The sequence below is a fragment of the Elephantulus edwardii genome, unplaced genomic scaffold (assembly GCF_000299155.1).
Source record: "Elephantulus edwardii isolate Elephantulus edwardi_28Jun2011 unplaced genomic scaffold, EleEdw1.0 scaffold00048, whole genome shotgun sequence".
NCBI classification, from domain to species: Eukaryota; Metazoa; Chordata; class Mammalia; order Macroscelidea; family Macroscelididae; genus Elephantulus; species Elephantulus edwardii.
Genome location: NW_006399798.1, coordinates 14,679,463 through 14,700,469, shown reverse-complemented (window position 1 = coordinate 14,700,469; position 21,007 = coordinate 14,679,463). Strand labels below are relative to the sequence as shown.

Sequence of the window (21,007 nt, the reverse complement as noted above, 5' to 3'; positions counted from 1 at the left end):
GCCAATTGGCAGCATCACGATAGATGGTGAAGAGATTGAGATTGTTAACAGCTTCCGTTTGCTTAGCTGCACAAATCAACACTTTTGGTATCAGCAGCCAGGAAATCAAAAGACAAATTGCATTGGGAAAGTCTGCTGTCAGAGACCTCCCCAAAGTACTGAAGAGCAACTATGTCAGTCTGGAAACTCTTGATCCAACCCATAGTCTTTGCAGTTAATTCTTATATGTCAGAAAGCTGGACAATGACTAAGGATGATAGAAAGAGAATTGATGCTTTTGAGCTGTGGTGCTGGAGAAGAGTATTGAATATGCCATGGATGGCTAAAAGAACAAGTCTCTCCTAGAGAGAGTGAAACCAGGCTGCTCTTTGGAATCCTTGCAAGGATTCTGAATCTTCATCTGACAAACTCTGGGCATGTTGCAAGGAGGGACCAATCTTTGGAGAGAGACATCATGCTCAGAAGGGTGGAGGAACAGCGCAAGAGAGGAAGACCCTCAGTGAGATGGATTGATTCAGTTTCTGGGGTAATGAGGTGTTAGGTGTGTCAGAGATCATAAGGTTGGCACAGGATAGAGCAGGCTTCAGAGCTGTTGTACATAGGGTCACTGTGAGTCCCAAGTGATTCAATGGCACATAAGAATAACAACAAATACAAATATACAGATTTTTAAAAAACAACAGAAACTCCTCAGCTATGCAGAACTTAATGCCCATCTCCTTTTCCCTCTGAAGAGGCTAATGCATTACATGACCAAAGACTTTATTTGAAGCTCTCAAAATGCACAACTTGATAGCTGACCACCCAGCAAGTTTTCAGAGGCAATTAATTGCACAGGAGGAGAATGCCCATCCTTCTCTCACGGAGCAGCTGGTGGATTCGAACCTGTATAGCTTTGGGATTGCAGTATAGTATCTTAGCACTAGGCCACCAGATCTCCCTGTATATTTATATAGGGCAAAAATGTTACCTGTAGTCTGTTTTTGTTCACATGTGGTTTAATCATTGTGTAAATAAAAAAACACAATCTCATTCAAGAGTTCCCCTAAACCATGCAGAAGAATCTGTGGAATAAAAAACAGACAAGCTGCCCTTCGCATTCCCCCCTCTTGATGTTGGTAGTAAACTCATCAACAAAATGTGTCCAAAAGCCTCATGATTATCTGTGAGAAGATAAAGCACTAAGATAATCAGAATGTAAGTTGTTTTTGTTATTGTTGTTGTGTGCCCATTCTTCTCAGGGTCAACCACAGCTTGTTGTAATCCACACAGTCAAAAGCCTTTGCATAATCAATGAAGTACAGATAGACACACCTCTGGTACTCTGCTTTCTGCCAAGATCCATTTAACATTAGCTGTAATATCCCTAGTACCACGGCCTCTTCTAAACCCAGCCTGCACTTCTGGCAGTTCTCTGTTGACGTGTTGCTCCAGTCGTTTTTGGATCATTTTCAGCAGTATCTTGCTTATATGTGATATTAATGATATTGCTCAATAATTTCTGCACCTCTGTCGGGTCATCCTTCTTTGGAATGGGAGCAAATATCGATCTCTTCCAGTCAGTTGGCCAGCTGGCTGTCCTCCAGATTTCTTGGCCGAACTTAGCACATCCATGGCAGTGTCTGTTTGTTGAAATATAACAATTGGTATGCCGTCAAGTCCTGGAGCCTTGTTTTTTGCCAATTCTTTCATAGCAACTTAAATTTCCTCCTTCATCTCCACAGGCTTTTGCTCATCCGTTGTTTCATGAAATTCTTCTGTGTTAGCCAATTCCTTCTGGTACAGTAACTCTCAATACTCTTAACATCTTCTTTTAATGCTTCTTGGATCACTTAACATTCTGCCCAAAGTATTGCCACTCGTGGCTTGAATTTGTTTTTCAGTTCCTTCAGCTTGAGAAATGCTGATTGAGTTCAGCCCCTCTGATTTTCTGACTCCAGCTCTTTGCACATTTCATTAGAATACCTTGCTTTGTCATCTCGAGTTGCCTTTTGAATTTTCTGTACAACTCTAATTTCTTGATTTCTTCTTTTAGCTTTGGCTTTTCAGCGCTCTAATAGAATATTCAGAATCTCATCAGACATCTTTCTTGGTCTTTTTTTTCTCTTGTCATGATCTTTTGCATTCTTCGTAGGTGATATTCTTGATATCCTCCCACAGCTCATTTGATCTTCCTCCATTGGTGTTCAAGGCCTCAAACCTGTTCCTGAGATGGTTTTGAAATTCGAGATAGATGTAAGGTCAAATTTTGGCTCCTGTGGATTTGAGTCTATTTTCTTCAACTTCAGCTTGAACTTTCATATTAGTTGGTCTGTTCCACAATCAGCACCTGGCCTGGTTTTCACAGTTGATATTGACATTTTTAATCAGGTGATCATATGATCTACTATGCTGGGGATGAAAAGGTGAGAAAAATGGGGTTGCTTTCATAAACAAAACGTCATTTCTAGATCCATCATGAAATACAGTGTGGTGAGTGACAGGATAATATCCATACGCATACAAGGAAGTCCAATGAATACCACTATCATTCAAATATATGCACTGACAATTAGAGCCAAAGAAGAGGAAATAGATTTCTACCAACTACTGCAGTCAGAAATCGATCGAACATGCAATCAAGATTCATTGATAACAGTGGGTGATTGGAATGCAAAAGTTTGGAACAGGGAAGAAGGATCAGTAGTGGAAAAACGTGGACTTGGTGACAGAAATTAAGCTGGAGATAAAAAACGTGGACTTGGTGACAGAAATTAAGGTGAAGATAGAATGATCGAATTTTGCACATTCAATGATTTATTCATTGCAAATACCTTTTATATGAAACACAAACACAGGCGATACACATGGATTTCACCTGATGGTATGCAGAGGAATCAAATCAATTACATCTGTGGAAAGAATCCCCGGAGAAGCTCAATATCAGCTGTGAAGACCAGGCCAGGTGCAAGAATGTAAGTGTAAGCCCATCAACTTCCAATGTGAAAATTTTAAAAGGAAATGTGCACAAGCTTACAGCCCGCGTAACATACAACGCAAAGGCTTTTTGGCCCCAGGATTGTGGGCCGCCATAGCAGTGTTTCCGAGGTGATGGCTGAGGAGAAGAGGGTTTGGTATGCAAAAACCTGGGAGCACAGCTGAAGACAAGTGTGTGTCTTTCAACAGCCCGTGAAGGGGCAGTACGGTCATAGCTCATGTACAGCAAGAAGTTTGCCAAACTCAGCAAGAACTCACCTCTGGTGGTTCTGAACCGCGGAGTCTGGAGGTCTCCCTCTGCAGTACCCCTAGTACACTGGGAAAACTTTCGTTGTCTCTTTTTTTAAATCCTCTTTCCAATGAAGTTTTTATTAAGTAATTTTTTAACCACTTTATATTTGAAATGAACTTTTGTCTCTTTGTACTTGTTTAACTGACTCATAACTATCAAAGAAAACATTGACTTTTCATAAGAATATGCATCATTTCTTAATGCATGGTTTTACAAGTTAGGGGGTGGCTTGCTTTGAATTATGTTTACAATGTCAATGAAAAATAACATTGACTACAATACCGAACCATCAGCAAAGTCCAAGTACTGTCTGGCACCTTCCATTCCCTCCAAAGGGTCCATTACCACGTAAAGTCTTTTACACCCTAATTTATTCTAATTATTCCCGTTTTTTTAGCAAACAAGTCCAATTATCCCATAGCTTTCTCCCCTTAAAGTGTACGGAATATCTTCAATGGTCTTGTAAAGCTTATTCGGTCATTTACAGCTTTCTTCTGAAGAATGTTGTTCTTTGTTCCCGACCAACGCGAAGCCCTCTGAAAGTTGGCCATAGCGTAGCTCCTTACAGCAAGCAGATGCGCTTACATGGTGTCTAAAGACAGACTGAAATGAGAAGAAAGAAATATCTTTTCAGGGACCACGTACACTAGCCCCACAGAGCTAGAGGCAAGAGGTCATTTTGTAGAATAAACAGTTTAACTATTCAGATTTCGTTTTGTTCTTTTTTTTGCGGGTCCCGTTCCCCCCCCCCCCCTCAATGTTCATTGGGTATCTTGGACTTTTCTTGGGAATAAACTGAAAATTTTGTGTATGTGTGTCTGTATGTGTGAAATGCCAAATTTGAAATAAAGAAGCCACAACCGAAAAGAGAATTGTCAGTTGTGCTTTTTGACTAATTGAGGCCATTTGCACATAGGCCTTTGTGTGGAATTCTGAGGTTGGAGCCTTAAGAGCTTAATAATTTCTTTAGAATGTTAAGACTGGGAATCGCTGCCAGTATAAACTGCCATTCTCCTTTCATCTAAGACTTTTTAATGTTTGGTGTGTTTTTTTAAAGTGGACTATTACTTGGTTACTTTTCAATTTTTAAGCTGATATTTTAATAGATAATAAAAGTAATTTCTGGAAATAACTGCTTCCTTTGATGCGCCTTCAGCAGATCACATGTTTTACGTCTCCATTTAAACTATGAATAGGTTTTCACAATGATGCCTTTTTTGAAAATTAAATATAATTTGGATTCTATTTTGATAATGTCGATAAAATATGATAGATTTAATAGTCTATACACTGAGTTAATTTTGGAGGAAAGAACAGATGTAATCATATTACTATGTCTTCTTCAAAATTCCCTTCTAAACATGAAAACAGCCCAAATGTCCAACCACAATGGAATGGCTTGAGGAACAATGATACATTCACACAATGGACTACCACGCAGCACGCCAGAGCTGTTTTGTAAATTACTAACGTGGGAGGGACTGGAGAGCATTATTCTGAGTGAACTAGCTCAGTCCCATAAGGACAAATATTGTATAAGACCATTATTGTAGAACGAATATGAGGATACAAGAGGTGTGGAGGGTGGAAGCAAAGGGCTGAGGGGTGGAGGGCAGGTGGGAATGAAGGAAATTGGAAAGGTCAAGTGTGAAAAACGGTGTACAACAAGCTTTGTAAAGAAGCCAGTGTAAAATTTATAAAAAGCACAAAACTCCATTCTACCTAGATTCCCATCAAACTTAACATCACAGTTGCCTCCTCTCCCTCTTGAACTTCTTTCGGCTGTCACGGCCTCCTCTTTGTCTGCTCACACAGACTCATTGTGGACCCTCCCTCCGGTTTCTAACACTGTAAACTAGGTGAGAGGAGATCGCCCATCTTCCCCCTGTGTGGCGGTTGGTAGATCCAGACCACCAGAGAAGTTAGGATTTGAGTTAAAACATAATTCCCTACAGACCATGCAAGCAGAGCTCTCACGGTCGGTGCCACCAGTGACTCCTCTTCCTTGCTTCCTTGGGAAGGGTCTTCATCAGCACCTTGTCAGAGCTGTCCCTTTGCTGTGTGGACCCGTCTTTCATTGTCACCTGCCTGGTAGCTTCCCCTGGGTGCCTGGCAGCACCCTAAGCTCAGCTTATCTGAAGCCATATTGCCCCCCTCTCTTGTAGCTTGCTGCTTGTTGGCTCAGTTCATGATCTCCATTCTCTGGTCATTCAGTATCAAAGTGTGCTGGTATCCTTGGCTTCCTTTCTTTCTGCATCTCCCCAGTAGTGATTCTCCTTCTGCATCCCCAGGCCTTCTTTCAAGCCCATAACTTGTGCAGCAGCCTCCTTAATTAACCCCCTGACGTCCTCTGAAGCAGTGTTTCCTCAGAACTCAAGGGAATAAAACCGTCGGGCCCTGAAGAGGACCACGTCCTCCCATGGAAGGAGGGAGGAAATCGGCTTCTGCCTTTGACACTTGGGAGTTGACACGTGACTGTGGCGACAGTGGAGGAGGCAGAAGTCAGTCAGGAGAGGTATCGAGGGGCGGGGAGGGGTTCCGGGGACACCGAGTGTAGACCACTTTCAGGAGTTAGCTGGTGAAATGGGGAAGAAGGCAGGCCAGGAGATAGGAGGGGTTTTTTTCCTCTGAGGTAAAATAAATGTATGTGAAGTGAAGCTTTGTCTTATTTCCTCCATGGAGCACTCTGACTGCACTTTCTTTAAGATGTATTTATTTGTTAGAGAAATACTGCTTTTCTGATAAATTGAAAAGAAAAAAGCAATCAAGTGAGTGTTGGTTTTCATGTTCAAGGCCTACATCAGTGCCCCTCCCTTTCAGTCTCCCCCTTCTCAGTGAATGACAGATTGCTTTTCCTAGCTGTTCAGACCAGCCTCCCCTGCTCATCTTTGGGAACACCTCTGTGTCTCATGCTGTGTCCCCACTTTGTCAGAGATGTCCTCTGTCCTTACGTAGAGATGTCCTTGTTGTTCCACCATCCTACGCCCAGTGCACAGCAAGAGACTGCTCACATGCCTCCCTGCTTTGGGCCTTGTCATTCTTCTGCCTGCTCTTTAAGCTACAGCCAGGACTGCTCCTTCTCATATCTCCCCAGGAGGCGTCCATCCCGTCCACTCTGATGGCATCTGAAGCCCCTGGCTGACCCTGCAGGCTATTGTCTCCAGGTGACTCATCAAGTTCATTCTCATCTCATAGAGACTCCATGTGACAGTGTAGGGCTGCCCCCTAGGATTTATCCTGTCAGAGTCTTTCACGTGTCACTTTTCTGCCTATAAGTCTCCTCGTGCACTCATCTGCGTGATGGACTCTCCTCCGGCTCTTGCTCAGCGCGCCCTCCTGGACCATCCATTTCAATTCACAGACCTTTGCCGGTCAGCCCAGCTCTGAACCTTCTATCCTGCATGCCCACGTTAGTTCCCTTCTGCACTTATCTCAGACCTCCGTCTGTTCTACATACTGTTTGCTTGTTTCCCCACCGTCCCCCATCATGGTACAAGCTACATGAATGCAGGGGTTTGTTTTTGTGGGGCTTGGAGGGGGACCTGATTTCCCCCCCTCCCTGCTGTCTGTAGTGACTCTCATAGTTCTTGATGGGCAGCAGAAACTCTCAGCCAAACAGATTTCACCCTAGAGAATGTATTTGGCATCCTGGCTGTTAACCATCCTGTGCTTTCAGCGCCCTGTCACTTTCTTCTTACGTCTGTAATTTCACTGGATTGTTTGACTAGATCCTGGTTTTGATGTTTGGGGTCTTGTTTTCCCTCTGTCCACTTGGCTTCTTAAAATAGTGAAATGGTCCTTGCAAGTGTTGCTTTTTCAGAGCTCACCAGATTAACCTGATTCTGTTCACTTGGCCTGAATCTCTATTCAAATCTTATAAATTATTCAAATTTGGTGCCATCTCCTCTGACTTTTTTTTAGAAAAAAAAAGTTCCTTTAAGCTTACTGTTACTTACTCAAATTACCAAATTATAATTTTGAAAAATGTCACATTGGCCAGATTATCACTATACACCACAACAGTTTATAGAGGACACCTTGTAGGTGAACTCAGAGAGCTATTGTAGTTAGCAGTAGCTTTTTGCCTGATAGAATGCTCTGCTGGTCTCTGCTGGGTCTGTAATAGACAGCTTCACCAAATGAGTTGACACCTTCTGCATTCCTGTTTGGAATTTTTCCACCTCAGCTATTCTTAAAGCAGGGTCTCGGGATCTGCCATCTGAAAGTCTGTTTTTGTTTATCAGAACTCTCGGGACTGACAGTCATAGAGTGGAAATCCATGGCCCATTTGACATCAGTTCAGTGGGTAGAAAATGCAGGTGGCCAGTCTTTAATGTTCCTTTGGTGTTTTTACCCCTTTTCAGGCTCTGCAGGATGAATTGGATGCCCGGTCCAATCAGGTGCGAAATGCAGAAAAGAAGCTGCAGCACCGGGAACTGGAGTCACAGGAGCAGGTATGCCTTCTCTCCTGCTCGGCCAGAGTGCTGATTGGCTGTCCCTCCCTCCTGCTCAGCCAGGTGTGCTGATTGGCTGTCCCTCCCTCCTGCTGTGTGCTGATTGGCTGTCCCACCCTCCTATTCAGCCAGGCGTGCTGATTGGTTGTCCCCCCCCCCTCCTGCTCAGCCAGGTGTGCTGATTGGCTGTCCTTCCCTCCTGCTCAGCCAGGTGTGCTGATTGGCTGTCCCTCCCTCCTGCTCAGCCAGGTGTGCTGATTGGCTGTTTCTGGGTTTTGGAGTTGGCCCCAAAGTCACGATGGGCTGAGTGAGACTCCCTCCACAGCACGTCCTCCAGCAGGGTCTTGAGGGCCTTGAAGGTCAGGTTCTGCTTCCATCATGTTCCCTTGGCTAGGTCTCGGGTGGCTCAATGGTAAAGGTGAATCCAGTATGGCCCCGACACTTCGTACTTCCATCCAGACTTGGCAGTATCCAGGGGTAGGAAGGGACTGCCTATTTCTGGGGTCTTCTTTTGAATAAGGAACCTTTTCCCACAAGCTCCCTTCCCCAACCTCCCTTCCCATCTCAGTAGCCAGAGCAGGTCACAGGCCAGCTCTAGAAGAGGCCTGGGAGTACCAATGTTAGCCTGGTCCAGTCAGCATCCTCAGGCTCGTGGTGGAGTTATCCGAGGAAGGATGAGCTGAACAAAGAAGGGAACTAACCGTCGGGTGTGCAGCCAACTGTGACTGCTTTACCGTCCTTTCAAAATGCGTGGACATTGTTTTACTTAAGGACATCAATCATGCTTTATATTTGAATTTTAAGGTTCTCCCTTTTTTCTAGTATGTTAATGAAATTAATAGAAACCAGAGGATCTGGCTATGACAATAGCTAATGACCTATTCTAGTTTCAAATGACAGGATTATTTTCATCCAATTCTTCTGATTATAATGAATTGGCCTTGTTGGTAATATTTAAAACGTAAAGTAAAGAAGTTAATAATTATCTTGAGTCTTAATGAAGCTTTCCAAAATGTGTCTCTCCATAGCCATTGGATATGGAATTTTGTTAGGCGCTGTTGAATACAGTAATAACTGAATACAACTCATAGTGGCCCTACGGACAACGGACCCGAACCCCATCATATCCTGTGTCGTCCTCACAATCTCTGACACACGTATAAGCTCACTTTCAGCAGCAAAGTTGTATCATCTACATATTGCCGGTTACTCATTTTATCAAATCATTTGTTCAGTATCACAAAGGAATATGTATGGAGAAAGGATACAGGTTGGACACACACCTTTTTTAATTTTAAACTATGTAGTGTTCTCTTGCTCTCTTTGACAGCAGATTCTTGGTCTGAGTGTAGATTTTGCCTGAACACAATTAAGTATTCTGGGATTCCCATTCTTCTCAATGTTGGCCATAATTTGGTATGATCCACACAATCAGATGTCTTTGCATAGTCAATAAAGCACAAATGGACATTCTTCTGGTACTCTTTGCTTTCAGCCAGGATCTATCTGACATCAGCTTTGCTATCCCTAGTGCCACGATCTCTTCTAAACTCTGTCTAAACTTCTGGCAGTTCCCTTTCAATGTACTGCTCTAGCCATTTTGGATGATCTTCAGCAATATTTTTCTCACATGTGGTATTAATAATACTGTTCAATAATTTCAACATTCTTTTGGATCACCTTTCTTGGAAATGGGAACAAATACGGATTTGTCTCAGTCAGTCCGCCAAGCACTGTCCTCTAGGTTTTCTGAAAGCATAGACTGGTGAGACATAAGTATAGCCTAGCCATTGGGTATCACTAAGCCATTCTGTACAGAACTTCCCTGGTCATTACCTAATGCTACACTTGGGTTATTTCACAGTAAAACTTGGTGCCAGTAAGAAGAAATAAATAAACTAACCAACCAAACCCTCAGTCACCAAGTTAGTTCCAACTGATGATGTTTCCGAGGCTGTAAATCTTTATGGAAGGAAACTGGCTCTTCCTTCTCCCATGAATTGGCTGGTGACTTTAAATCACCAACATTGTGACCAGCAACCCGAGGAGGATTGTGCTGAGCCGCCAAGGCTCTATCAGAGCTCAGTACAGGCAGATTAAATGAACTCACTTTAGTGACCTTTTAGTGACTTTGTGGAGAGACTAAAACTGAAGCAGAGCTAAATAGAGACCCTTGTAACGACTATGGAAAGGTTTGCAAAGAGGATCCTGAAGTGTATGTAATAGAAAAAGGAAGTACCAGATAGTCACCGAGTTTTAATACTTACTGCATTGAATGGACTCCTTTTAAATCCTTCCTCCTCTCTTAGATGTGCATATAATGTGGTAGCCTGGTGGGTAAGGAATTGTGCCAGTGACCCAGAGGCAAGTGGTTCTAATCCCCTAGCTCCCCTGATGGAGGACGATGGGTAGACTTCTGCTGTGTGACTTAAAGCCTCTGAAATTCCCCTGGAGGGTCATCTATGACTTTGTTCCCATTCTACAGCAATGAGAGATAAAGGAAGAGATGACCATAAGCTGAATTATAGGCATAAATACATATCTACTCATCTGTGTAAATCCATATCGCAAAGGAGATACAACATGTAGTCTAACTAGGATGAACTACCAAAATAAAAAAGCACTAATAAAAACTACCATTTTTCAAATACCTACAATGTGATAGACACAATATAAGATTGTTCCACATTTTGGCGATCAAATATATGAGATTAAAAAACAAAACACAGTATTTGTCAAGGGATAAAACTCAAAGTGTAAGAAAAGGGTAGGACAGGAGATTAGTGGGAACAAGAATCCCAGGGAGAAAGTAGAGAGAGTGCAGTAACTATATTGTAATTATACTTCTTGACACACTACAGCCCATTGTGGAGGTCACGATGTCAGTTCACCTAGTGGAAGGTCTTCCTCTCCTTCACCAGACTTCCACCTTTCCAAGCATCATGTCCCTCTCCAAAGAACAGTCCTTCCAAGCAATTTTCCTGAATATGTGAAGCAAAGCTTACTCATCTTTGCCTCCAAGGAGTATTCCAGCTGCACTTTCTACAAGACATATTGGTTTGTTCTTTTGGCAGTCCCTGGGATGATATTCGGTACTCTCCTCCACCACCACAGCTCAAAGGCCTCAATTCTTCTGCTGTCATCCTTATTCATTGTCCGTCTCTCACAAGCATAGCAAATGTTTGAAAAGACCTGAATCAGGAACCCTTTAGTCCTCAAACTGACATAATTGCTTCTTAAATTATTTGGAGAGGTCCCTGATTGCAGACTTTCTCAGTGCAATATGTCTCCTGATCACCTGACTGCTGGTACAGGTGTTAATTATGGATCCAAGTAAGGAGAAATCATTGACAACTTCACTCTTTTCTCCATACATCATGATGTTGCCTATTGGTCCAGTGGTAAGAGTTTTGATTTTCTTGACGTTGAGATGCAATCTATATTGAAGGCTGTAGTCTTTGATCTTCTGCAGCAAGTGCTTCAAGTCCCCCTCACTTTGAGAAAACAAGATCGGGTCATCTGCATAACGCAGGTTATTGATGAGTCTTCCTCCAGTCTTGCTGCCACATTCTTCGTGGAGTCCAGCTTCTTGAATAATTTGCTCAGCGTACAGATTGAATAGGTATGGAGAGAGAGTACAACCCTGATTCACATCTTTGTTAATTTTAAAACTATGTCGTGTTCCCTTGTTCTGTTCAGATAATAGCTTCTTGGTTCAGGTATAGGTTTCATATGAGCACAATTAAGTGTTCTGGGATTCCCATTATTCTCAATATCCTAATTTGTTATGATGCACATAGTCAAATGCTTTTGCATAGTCAATTCCCAAGAAAGGTGGATGCAACAGAATGTGAAAATTACTGAATAATTAATATCATTAATATCACATGCAAGCAGAATACTATTTGAAGATCATAAAAAAAACAGCTAGAACAGTATATAAATAGGGAACTGCCAAAAGTTCAAGCAGAATTTGGAAAAGGTCATGATACCAGGGATATCATTGCTGATGTCAGATTGATCCTGGCTGAAAGTTAGAATCCTGGCAAGTTAGAATCTTCTTTTGTTCCAGTCCATCTCACCAAGAGTGTTCACCAGCCCTGCTGGCCCTCTGTCCCACCAAATATGATGTCATCCTTCAGTGACTCGTCCTTTGAGACCATGCCCAAAATGGTCAACGTTTTCTCTCATGATCCGTGAGATCTTTTATGAGCTGAATTTTATAACTACCAGGGCTTTCTTCTGAATCTGTCTTGTTCTAGAACATTCCCTGAAACCTGTCCATCATGTTGGTATTTGAAATACTAGTGGCCTAGTTTCCACCCTCCCAGTAACACGTAGACCCCAACCAGCTGACAGATCAGTGGTAGAGCCAGTAATAGAGATACTTTTAAGCCATATTTATCTGAATTTCAAACCTTTGCTCTACATTTTAAGTTAATAAAAAAAAAGAGAGCTCAGTAACGGTGCTAAAAGTCAGTCTTCATTTTGTTTGTAAGTAGATGTGCTCGAGTTGAAGGAAGTTGGGGGTGAGTGGTAGGAAAACAAACATAACTGTTGCAGATAACCTGGTCCAGTAGTGAAATTCCATTGTCGCCCTCCCTCTTCGTGGACAGAAAAAAACAAAGAGCAATAAAACCCAACTGCATGGCAGACTTTGCATGTGGAATGCCATTTAGATTGGAGAATGGTCCTCAAGACTCATTGCCACGGGTCCCCTTATTACCAGAGGTCAGCTGAGCTCCGCCCACTGTCTGGGCCTCCAGGAGCTAACAGGAGGGAGACAAGCTTCTGAAAAGCAGGAAACAGTCCTCCTCAGAGGCCCAGGGCTTCTCCAGCGTGTGCTCAGAATGACTTCAGGTAAAACTTTGTTGACATCACTCTAATTCATGGCAAAGCTTCACACGGAAAATTCCATAATATATTGAGAGTAGGGAAATTAAGAAGTCCCAAAAGAATAAGGCGGGAGGATTCAGGAACTACTATCAGTCTTCTTCTTTTTTTTTTTTTATTGACTTCTTTTTGATCATCAAAGTTGCTTTCATCTCTGTAGTGACAATAGCTTTTTAGACTATTTCTCACACTGATTCCTGATATCTGCTATTGGGCTACAGTTTCCCAAAGAAATATCAGGAAATACCCATGGTACAGCTGAGCGTTTCATCATCTTTCCAGCCATGAGCTGTTGGATTCTTCCCACAAAAATCCTAGGAAAAAAAGGAGGAAGTGGAAATGCCAGTTTGGAAAGCAAATAATAGACATATAATAAATGTATATTTAACTTCATTTAATCTGTTACTCTGTCAGATTTTGACCTGTTTCCATCTTTCAACTTGTGACAGTAATGGAAGTCGTCGAAAGGCATTAGACTTTCTGTCATGTAAAACCCCAAGTGTCTGCTCTTCTGTGGGCCTGCTTGGGATGTCTGAAAGGTTGAAAGGACTTCATTCTCCTTTCAGTCAGTGCTGCCGCGGAAAGAGTGGCTAGCTGTGCATCAGGAAGTCACACACACACACACACACAACTGAGGTGTGCACAGAGCAACTGCTTGGAAATTTTGTCTCCTCCTTTTCAACTACATATTACTGTCTCGATACTAGCTGCGTAAAGCATCAAAATTGAAACTGGCAGAATTACAAAGAACAATTTCCTGGGCTGCTTTTTTAACTTGCTTGCTTTTAAAAGAAAAAGGGTTTTGGGGGGTTCCTGTTTTTCATTTAAGAAAAATTCCTGTGTTTTGATTCTATAAAAACAAAAAAAAAAATGAATGAGGCATTTTAAGAGTGGTGTTTCTAATTAAAAACAAAAAGCTGCTTCTCATCAGGCCTTGATGGGTGGGATCCTTGCTGGCCGCCACTTGCCTTGATGCCATCGCCCCTCTCTTTAGCTCCGCAGACTCAGAGATGAGGAAGGGCTGTTCTTCACTCGTGTTACAAAGGGTTAATGCATCTCCTATGAACTTCCAGATGTTACTGTTACTGTTGTTGTCAGGTGCCATCAAGTTTGCCCTGATTCATGTGACTGCGAAGTCCTGCTCCATCCTCATAGCCTCTACTGTGTTTGTGTCCATTCCTGTGTCATTGTGTTAAACCATCTGGTCGTTGTTTGCTGTGGAGCCATAACTGAGTCATAGCTGGCCCTCCAGTGGGTTTTTAGAGGCAGTAAATCACACGGGAGGAGATTGAGGGTCTTCTTATTTTTTTGCTAACCCTTTCATTTTTGGTCAAATATTCTTCTAACTGGTATAGCTCTTGTCTGTCCATTTGCTGTACAGAGGTAACTGGTGTTTGCTGTGAAGCTGAACACCGTGACACTGATATGTCAAATGCGATAATGGTTACCCATGGAGGACAGTGTTTAGAGGAGCTCCTCAGTTAAAACAAGCTTGAAAGTAGGAGTGGTATCTACTTCTGTAACAGCTTGTCTCTGGAAACCTTAGGAACTTGGAGAAATTATGAAAGTTATACACAGATGTTCAGGTCTTCTGTTCATAACGTTGCTATGAGTTGCCTACGACTCAACGGCAATTAACAACCACCACCATACTTTCCTTTATGGAGCATGTTTTCCTTCCCCAGATACTAGTCCCTCGATAACGTGTGCAGAGTATGTGAGGATTGGCGCCGTCCTCACATGTGAGAACACCCTGACTGGACTTCCCAGGCAGCTTATTCTGAGATCAGTCTTGCCCTCTCAATATTCGTCCCTTCCCTGTAGTTCAAAGGTATCAGGTCTGCTTCAGCCTTCTTTATTGTAAACTTTCATATACATTTGAGGTGATTGAGAATACCAAGACCTGGGTCTGTTCCTAGTCCTCAAAGTGATTCCTTTGTTGTTAATACTCTCAAGAAACAGTACTTTCACAGTCGATTTGCTCAGTCAGCTAAGTCATTGGACTTCGTGACTGCTGCTTTCCTGGGCTTTGATTGTAGATCCAAGTAAAATGAAATTTTTTGACAACTTCACTATTTCTCCATTTGTGACAATGTTGTTGATTAGTCCAGTTATAAGAATTTTTAGTTTCTCTATATTAGGATTTAATTCATGCTGAAGACTATATAATCTTTTCTCTTCGCCAGTAAAGTGGTTCAAGGCCATTTTCAGCAAGCAAGTTTCTGTCATCTACTTAACACATGTTGTTAATGAGTCTTCCTTCCCTCATTCTCCTTCAGATAGGCCAGTTTCTCACATTATTTGTGCTGCATACAGGTCAGTAAGTATGCTAAAAGGACGCAACCCTGATGCACACCTTTCCTGGTATTAAACCACACAGGATTCTCTTGTTTTGTCCAAATGACTATCTTTAGATTTTTGTACAAGAGCACAACTAAGTGTTCTGGAATTCCCATTGTTCACAATGCTATTCATAATTTGTTGTGATTAACACAGTCCGATGCCTTTGTATCACTTTTAAAGCATAGATAAATATCTTTCTGGTACTGGCACACCTCAGAGATGTTGCGGGCTTGCTTTCAGACCACCAGATAATTAAATGACTTGTTATCGTAATAAAGGAAGTCAGAAAAATGGTTTCAGTTTCCTAGTGCATAAGAACACTGTGGTCTGTTAAGTGTGCAGTTAGCGCTATGAAAAGTTTGAGATCTTGTGAGAATTACCAAAATGTAACAGAGACATAAGTGAGCACCCACTTTTGGAGAAATGGCACCAGTTCACTTGCTCAACACTGGGTTGTGACAGATCATAGATTTGTAAAAGCACACAGTCTCAGGAAGGTGAGATAAAATAGTGCAGTAAAATGAGCTTTGCCTATATTCTGTGCTTCCAGCTGAGTTCCGTCTAACATCACCAGTGATGTCTCTTGTTTCATGTCTTCTTCAGAATTCTTTAATTTCTAGTAGTTCCTTGTCAGTGGAATACTGCATCTATTTTTTTTAACTATCTTCAGCAAAATTTTACTCACATGTGATATTAATGATACTGTTGAGTAATTTCTGCCTTCTAGGCAGGAATCACATTTCTAGGGAGCAGGCACAATTGTTAATCTGTTCAAGTCCTCCACATTCCTTGGCACTTAAGAGTGAGGCTTTCTTTCTAGAGTTGCATCCACTTGTGGAGACATCTTAGTTGGTGTGTCATTAATTCCTTTTCATCAGCTCCTTCCAGTCAGCATGTAATTCTTCCTGCGGGGCTGTGGATTCTTGGTCATATGCTAGCTCTTGAAGTGGTTGAACATTGACCAGTCCTTTTTAGTACAATAACTCTTTACATTCCTTCCATCATATTTTGATGCATTCTTGTTCATTCAATATTTTATCCATTGCATTTTTCACAATTGCTGCTTGAGTCTTGTTTTTATGCTGCATTATAATAGTTTACTTTGTCTTCATCCTGTTTGAAATCTGTTAGGCTCTTTTACATTTAACTTCTCTATCTTCTAGAGCAAGTTGCAGAGTGTTTTCTGATACCCACTTTAGTATTTTCTTTCTTTCCTACCTTCTGAATGCCTTTTTACTTTCTTCATATATGATGTCCTTGGGGCACTCCCTAACTCATATTTTGATCATTTGTGTTCAGTTTGTGAGTCTGTTCTTCAAAGTGGCATCTAAATTCAGTGTGACATACTCAAATCAGTGACAGAGTTGTTTTTCATTTATTCAGCTTCGTCTTGAACTTGCACATGAGCAGTCAATGGTCTCTTCCACAGTCAGTCTCTGGCCTTGTTCTGGCTGATGGTATTAAGCGTCTCCATCATCTTTTTCTGAAATGTCCTCTATTTGAAATCCATGCAGTCTCTTGCATCTACCCTGATGGTCATGTTCTCCAAGTTCTGATCATTCTTTGTTTCCAGCTTTCCCATCCCAGTCACCAGTAGTTGTGAATGTGTGTTGGTTGTGTATTTGGTACAGTTCTGGGTGTACGTTGGTAAAAAAATCCTCAGTTCTACAATACTCTCAGGCATACAATAACACCTCTGTAGGCACAAAGACCAGTTCATAAGACTATTATTTAAATTTCACACCAACTACCAATGTTAAAATTAAGAAATTGAAAAAGATTCAAAGTAAACCACACAAAATTTGTAGATTACTAATTTTCTAAAGTTGGTCTTTGAGAAACCATTTCTGCCTTTTAATTCATAACCTGTAACTTGAAATTATTATTCTCGTTATCCATACCAGGAGTTAATAATTTCCAATTCAGAAACAAATCTAAACATTTACCCATAGTTTCAGCATAGAGCAAGAGATCAGAGTGCTGATAATATGCCCTTATATTTCAAGGAAACTGAATTATCTGGAAAGACGTCCATAATGCCACACAATAAATTAGTGACACATACCTATAAGATTCCTCATCCCCAGAGTATTGTTTTCCACTAGAGTTAACTCTGAAAAATGGACTGGTGCTCTGTAGTGCTAAATACAAATACAGATCAAAGTTTTATATCTTAAACTAAAATACTGCCACCAACCGTGTTTTAGTTACTCACAGCAAAACGAAGTCATTTACTCATTCTAGCAAGATAATCTGGTCTGATGAATAATAGGGAAAAAAGAATAAAAAATTGTTCACATATTAACATACCAAGAAGCCAAACCCATGGTAATTGAGTCCATTTTGACTCATCAGTCTATGCTAGGAAATTTGGAGTTCAGCTGCCTGGCTGAATGATTGGAAGAGATCCGTATTTGTGTTCATTCCCAAGGAAGGTGATCCAAAAGAATGTGGAAAATATCGAACAATATCATTAATATCACATGCAAGCAAAATATTGCTGAAGATCATCCAAAAACTGCTAGAGTAGTACAGGGAAATCCCAGAAGTTCATGTGAGATTTAGAAGAGGCTCTGGTACCAGGGATATCATTGCTGATGTGAGATGGATCCTGGGTGAAAGCACAGAATACCAGAAGAATGTCTATTTCTGTTTTATTGACAAAGGCATTTGACTGTGTGGATCATACCAAATTACGTCTCACATTGAGAGGAATGGGAATCCCAGAACATTTAATTGTGTTCATGCAAAATCTATACCTAGATCAAGAAGCTAATGTCAGAACAGAGCAAGGGAACACTGCGTGGTTTAAAATCAGGAAGGGTGTGCCTTAGGGATATATCGTTTCTCCATACCTACTCGGACTGTATGCTGAGTGAGTAACCCATGAAGCTGAACTTTAAGAAGAGGAACGTGGCATCAGGATTGGAGGAAGACTTATCAACAAACTGCACTATGCAGATAATACAACATTGCTTACTGAACATGAGGAAGACTTGAAGCACTTGGTGCAGAAGATTAAGGACTATAACCTTTGGTATGGGTTATATCTCAACATCAAGAAAACAAAGGTCTTCACCACTGGCAAATAGACAGCATCATGATAGATGGAAAAAGAATTGAAATTATCAATGATTTAATTTTATCAATTTTTATAAATTATTTTCATTTTAATTATAATTATCAATTATTTTAATGTTAATTTCAACAACCACCACCCTTGGTGCCAGCAGTCAGAAACCAGGAGATGTATTTCACACGGTAAGTCAGCTGTCAGGGAGCTCTCCAAAATACGAAAGCGCTATGATGTCAGTTTGAAGACTAAAGTGTGCTTGGTTCAGGCCATGGTCTTTTCAGTCACATGCTATGCATCTGGGAGCTGGACAGTGAATAAGGATGAGAGAAGAAGAGTTGATGCCTTTGAGTTGTGGTGTTGGAGAAGAGCCTTGAACAGCCAAAAGAACAAACACATGTGTCTTGGGGAAAATGCAGCCAGAGTTGGAGGCAAAGATGACATTTCTCATACTTTGGACATGTTGCTAGAAGAATCTGTTCCTTGAAAAGATAGTAAGCAAAAGAGAGGAAGCACTTCAGTAAGGTAGATTGACACAATAATGGTGGCAGTGGGATCAAATGAGTCTAAAATGATGAGGATGGCACAGGATAGGACAGTGTTCAGATCTGCTGTTCATAGGGTCACTGTATGAGTTGTAGTCAACTCAGTGGCACCACCATCAACAACAGCAACCACAGCACCAAGACCCAGGTGAGGAGAGGCTCCAAGGCCAGCTTGGCTCCATGGTAAAGGAACTGCAGGTTCTAAGTTCACCCTTATCACCAACCAATTCTGTGCTCTTGGGCAAATCCCATTACCTCACCAGAAATCAAGTTCCTGATGAATAAAATACCTTCCCACCAAGTTGCTGTGAGCATCAACAGGGGAGAATGTGTGTGAAAACTACTTTCAAAACTGTAAAACACTGTGAACATGGAATGTGGGTAGTTATAATTATTCTTAGAGGAACAGAGGGAAGGCAGACTAATGGAAGAACAGAAGACCCAAGAGAGCACAGCCTCAAAAGTGTTCCGGGAACACAGGGCAGTGTACAGGGAACACAGTAGAATGTGACTTGAGAGGAAGATAAGACCAAAGAGTTTTGTGGGTTTTTTTTTGTTTGTTTGTTTTTTTAATTTTGTGTACGTGTACCGTCAAATCAGATCTGACTGGTACAGGAGGATATTGCGCCTCCTTCTCCGGCAGAGCGTCTGGTGGATTCGAACCGTGTTCCTCTGGGATTGCAGTGCAGCTTCTTGCCACTAGGCCACCAGAGCTCCCCCTCTTCATTCCTTCTAGCCTCTAAAAAAAAAAAGGAAAGGAAAGAAAAAATTGTTTAAACTTTTGGTTTGGAGTATTTACTTCTTGCCAGGCACTATGCTAGGTGTTAGGACCACTGTTGGCCAATATGAGATGGAAGGAACTGGCCAGAAGACAAACTACAAACCATTGAGGATTTCTTCTCCTTTAGATGGGTAGTGTTAAGTGATTGCAGTTATGCATAGAAAGAACAACCTGGCAGCAGTAGATAAGATGAACAAGAGATGGGCGGAGACCAATTCAGAGGCTGTAGCGCTGAAAATCATATCACTAAGTCAAAGAGTAACATTCAACTAGACGTTGTTGTGGAGAGTGAAAGGGAGAGGAAGAGGGAGAGATGTAAAGAGAACGCTTCACAGAGCATAGAGACTTAGAGGGGGAAAGGGATATGTCAGCAGTAATACCAAGCTTGGGAACTGATAGGCTGGTGGTTAGAGGACAATGCTACCATCATTCTCTGTTGTGAGTTTTGTGATGTTCACAGCAGGATGTTCACTTGGAGGCATGCAGTTGAAAATACAAATTGAGAACTCTTAGCAGCGCTATCGAAGTGAAATTACATCAGATTCATCTTGAAGGCAGATACAGGAGAAGAGGATTATGTTAGCATAGAGTAGAAGAAGGTTCAAAGGTCATGGCCAGATCCATGGGCGTGACCACATTCAAGAGAGCTAAGGAATTATGGGAAGACACAGAGCCTCTATAAAAAAGGAATGATCTAGACAAGAGAAGAGCCAGAGAATGTTAAGTCCTAGAAACTGAAGAAAAAGTGTCCTGCTACATTTTAAGTATCTTGAGGGTCAGAGCCCTGCTTGCTATCTTCATAGCGTCCACCAGTGCTTGTTGTCAAGTTGAATTGGAAGACCCTGGATGAGATGGATTGACACAGTGACTGTAGCTGTGGGGTCAGGTGCATCACAGATAGTTAGGTTGACTCAGAGTAGGGCAGGGTTCGGAGCTATTGGTCATAGGGTTGCTGTGAGTTGTTGTTGACTCTACTGCATATAACATAACATAACAACATGAGGTCTCAACTGTCCTGAATCCCAACCTCAAAACCACTTTGTCCACCCCTGCTCCTCTTCCAGCTGGACTTTTGCAGTTCGGAGTAGGTCTTCCTTATGGGTTTTCGCTTGGAGGCAGTATACTCGTTGGACAAGGTGGGATATGGGACATCGCTGAACTGGGCTACGTTGTGTTTATTCCTGTCTCTCCACATTTAGCCCAGTGCTTGGCCTTCAGCGGTGATCAATGAGCTAATGGAAGAAAGGAAAGAGGGCAGAGAATGGCAGGATTGATGCTGAAATCTGAAAACAAACCCTCTGATCTTGAGTAGTGAGGCAGGTCCTTGGTGAGAGGTTTCCTAAGCGTATGTTGACTAGAACTTTTCTGAGCATATTCTTTTCTAAACCTGTGTTAAAAAAAAATAGTATTTTCTATTCATCTGTAGCTTTCATCTGAAGTAAGTAGGGTCATTGAGTGCTCCTGGCTTACCTTTGGCCCTAAGCTATTCTCTAGTGTTAATAGCACCAAAAAGGTTGAAAGATTGAGGGACCTTAAATGTAAGTAACCTACCCATTCAGCTGACTTTCTGCTTATCTCTAAAATAAGGTGGAAGTTCCTTCGAGAGGTCTTCTGCAATATGCTCTTAGAAGGCCAGTGCAGAAGGGACAC

At 41.8% G+C, this 21,007-nt stretch overlaps 1 protein-coding gene across 1 annotated transcript in view; it reads left to right on the top strand.

The window, feature by feature from the left end:
- The window catches only part of CEP112 (centrosomal protein 112kDa), a 489,757-nt gene that overhangs the window by 423,888 nt on the left and 44,862 nt on the right, over positions 1 to 21,007 (top strand). Inside the window, exon 25 of the mRNA XM_006886401.1 lies at positions 7,633 to 7,722. Coding sequence (XP_006886463.1) covers positions 7,633 to 7,722 — 90 coding nt within the window. The remainder of the gene's footprint in view (positions 1 to 7,632; positions 7,723 to 21,007) is intronic.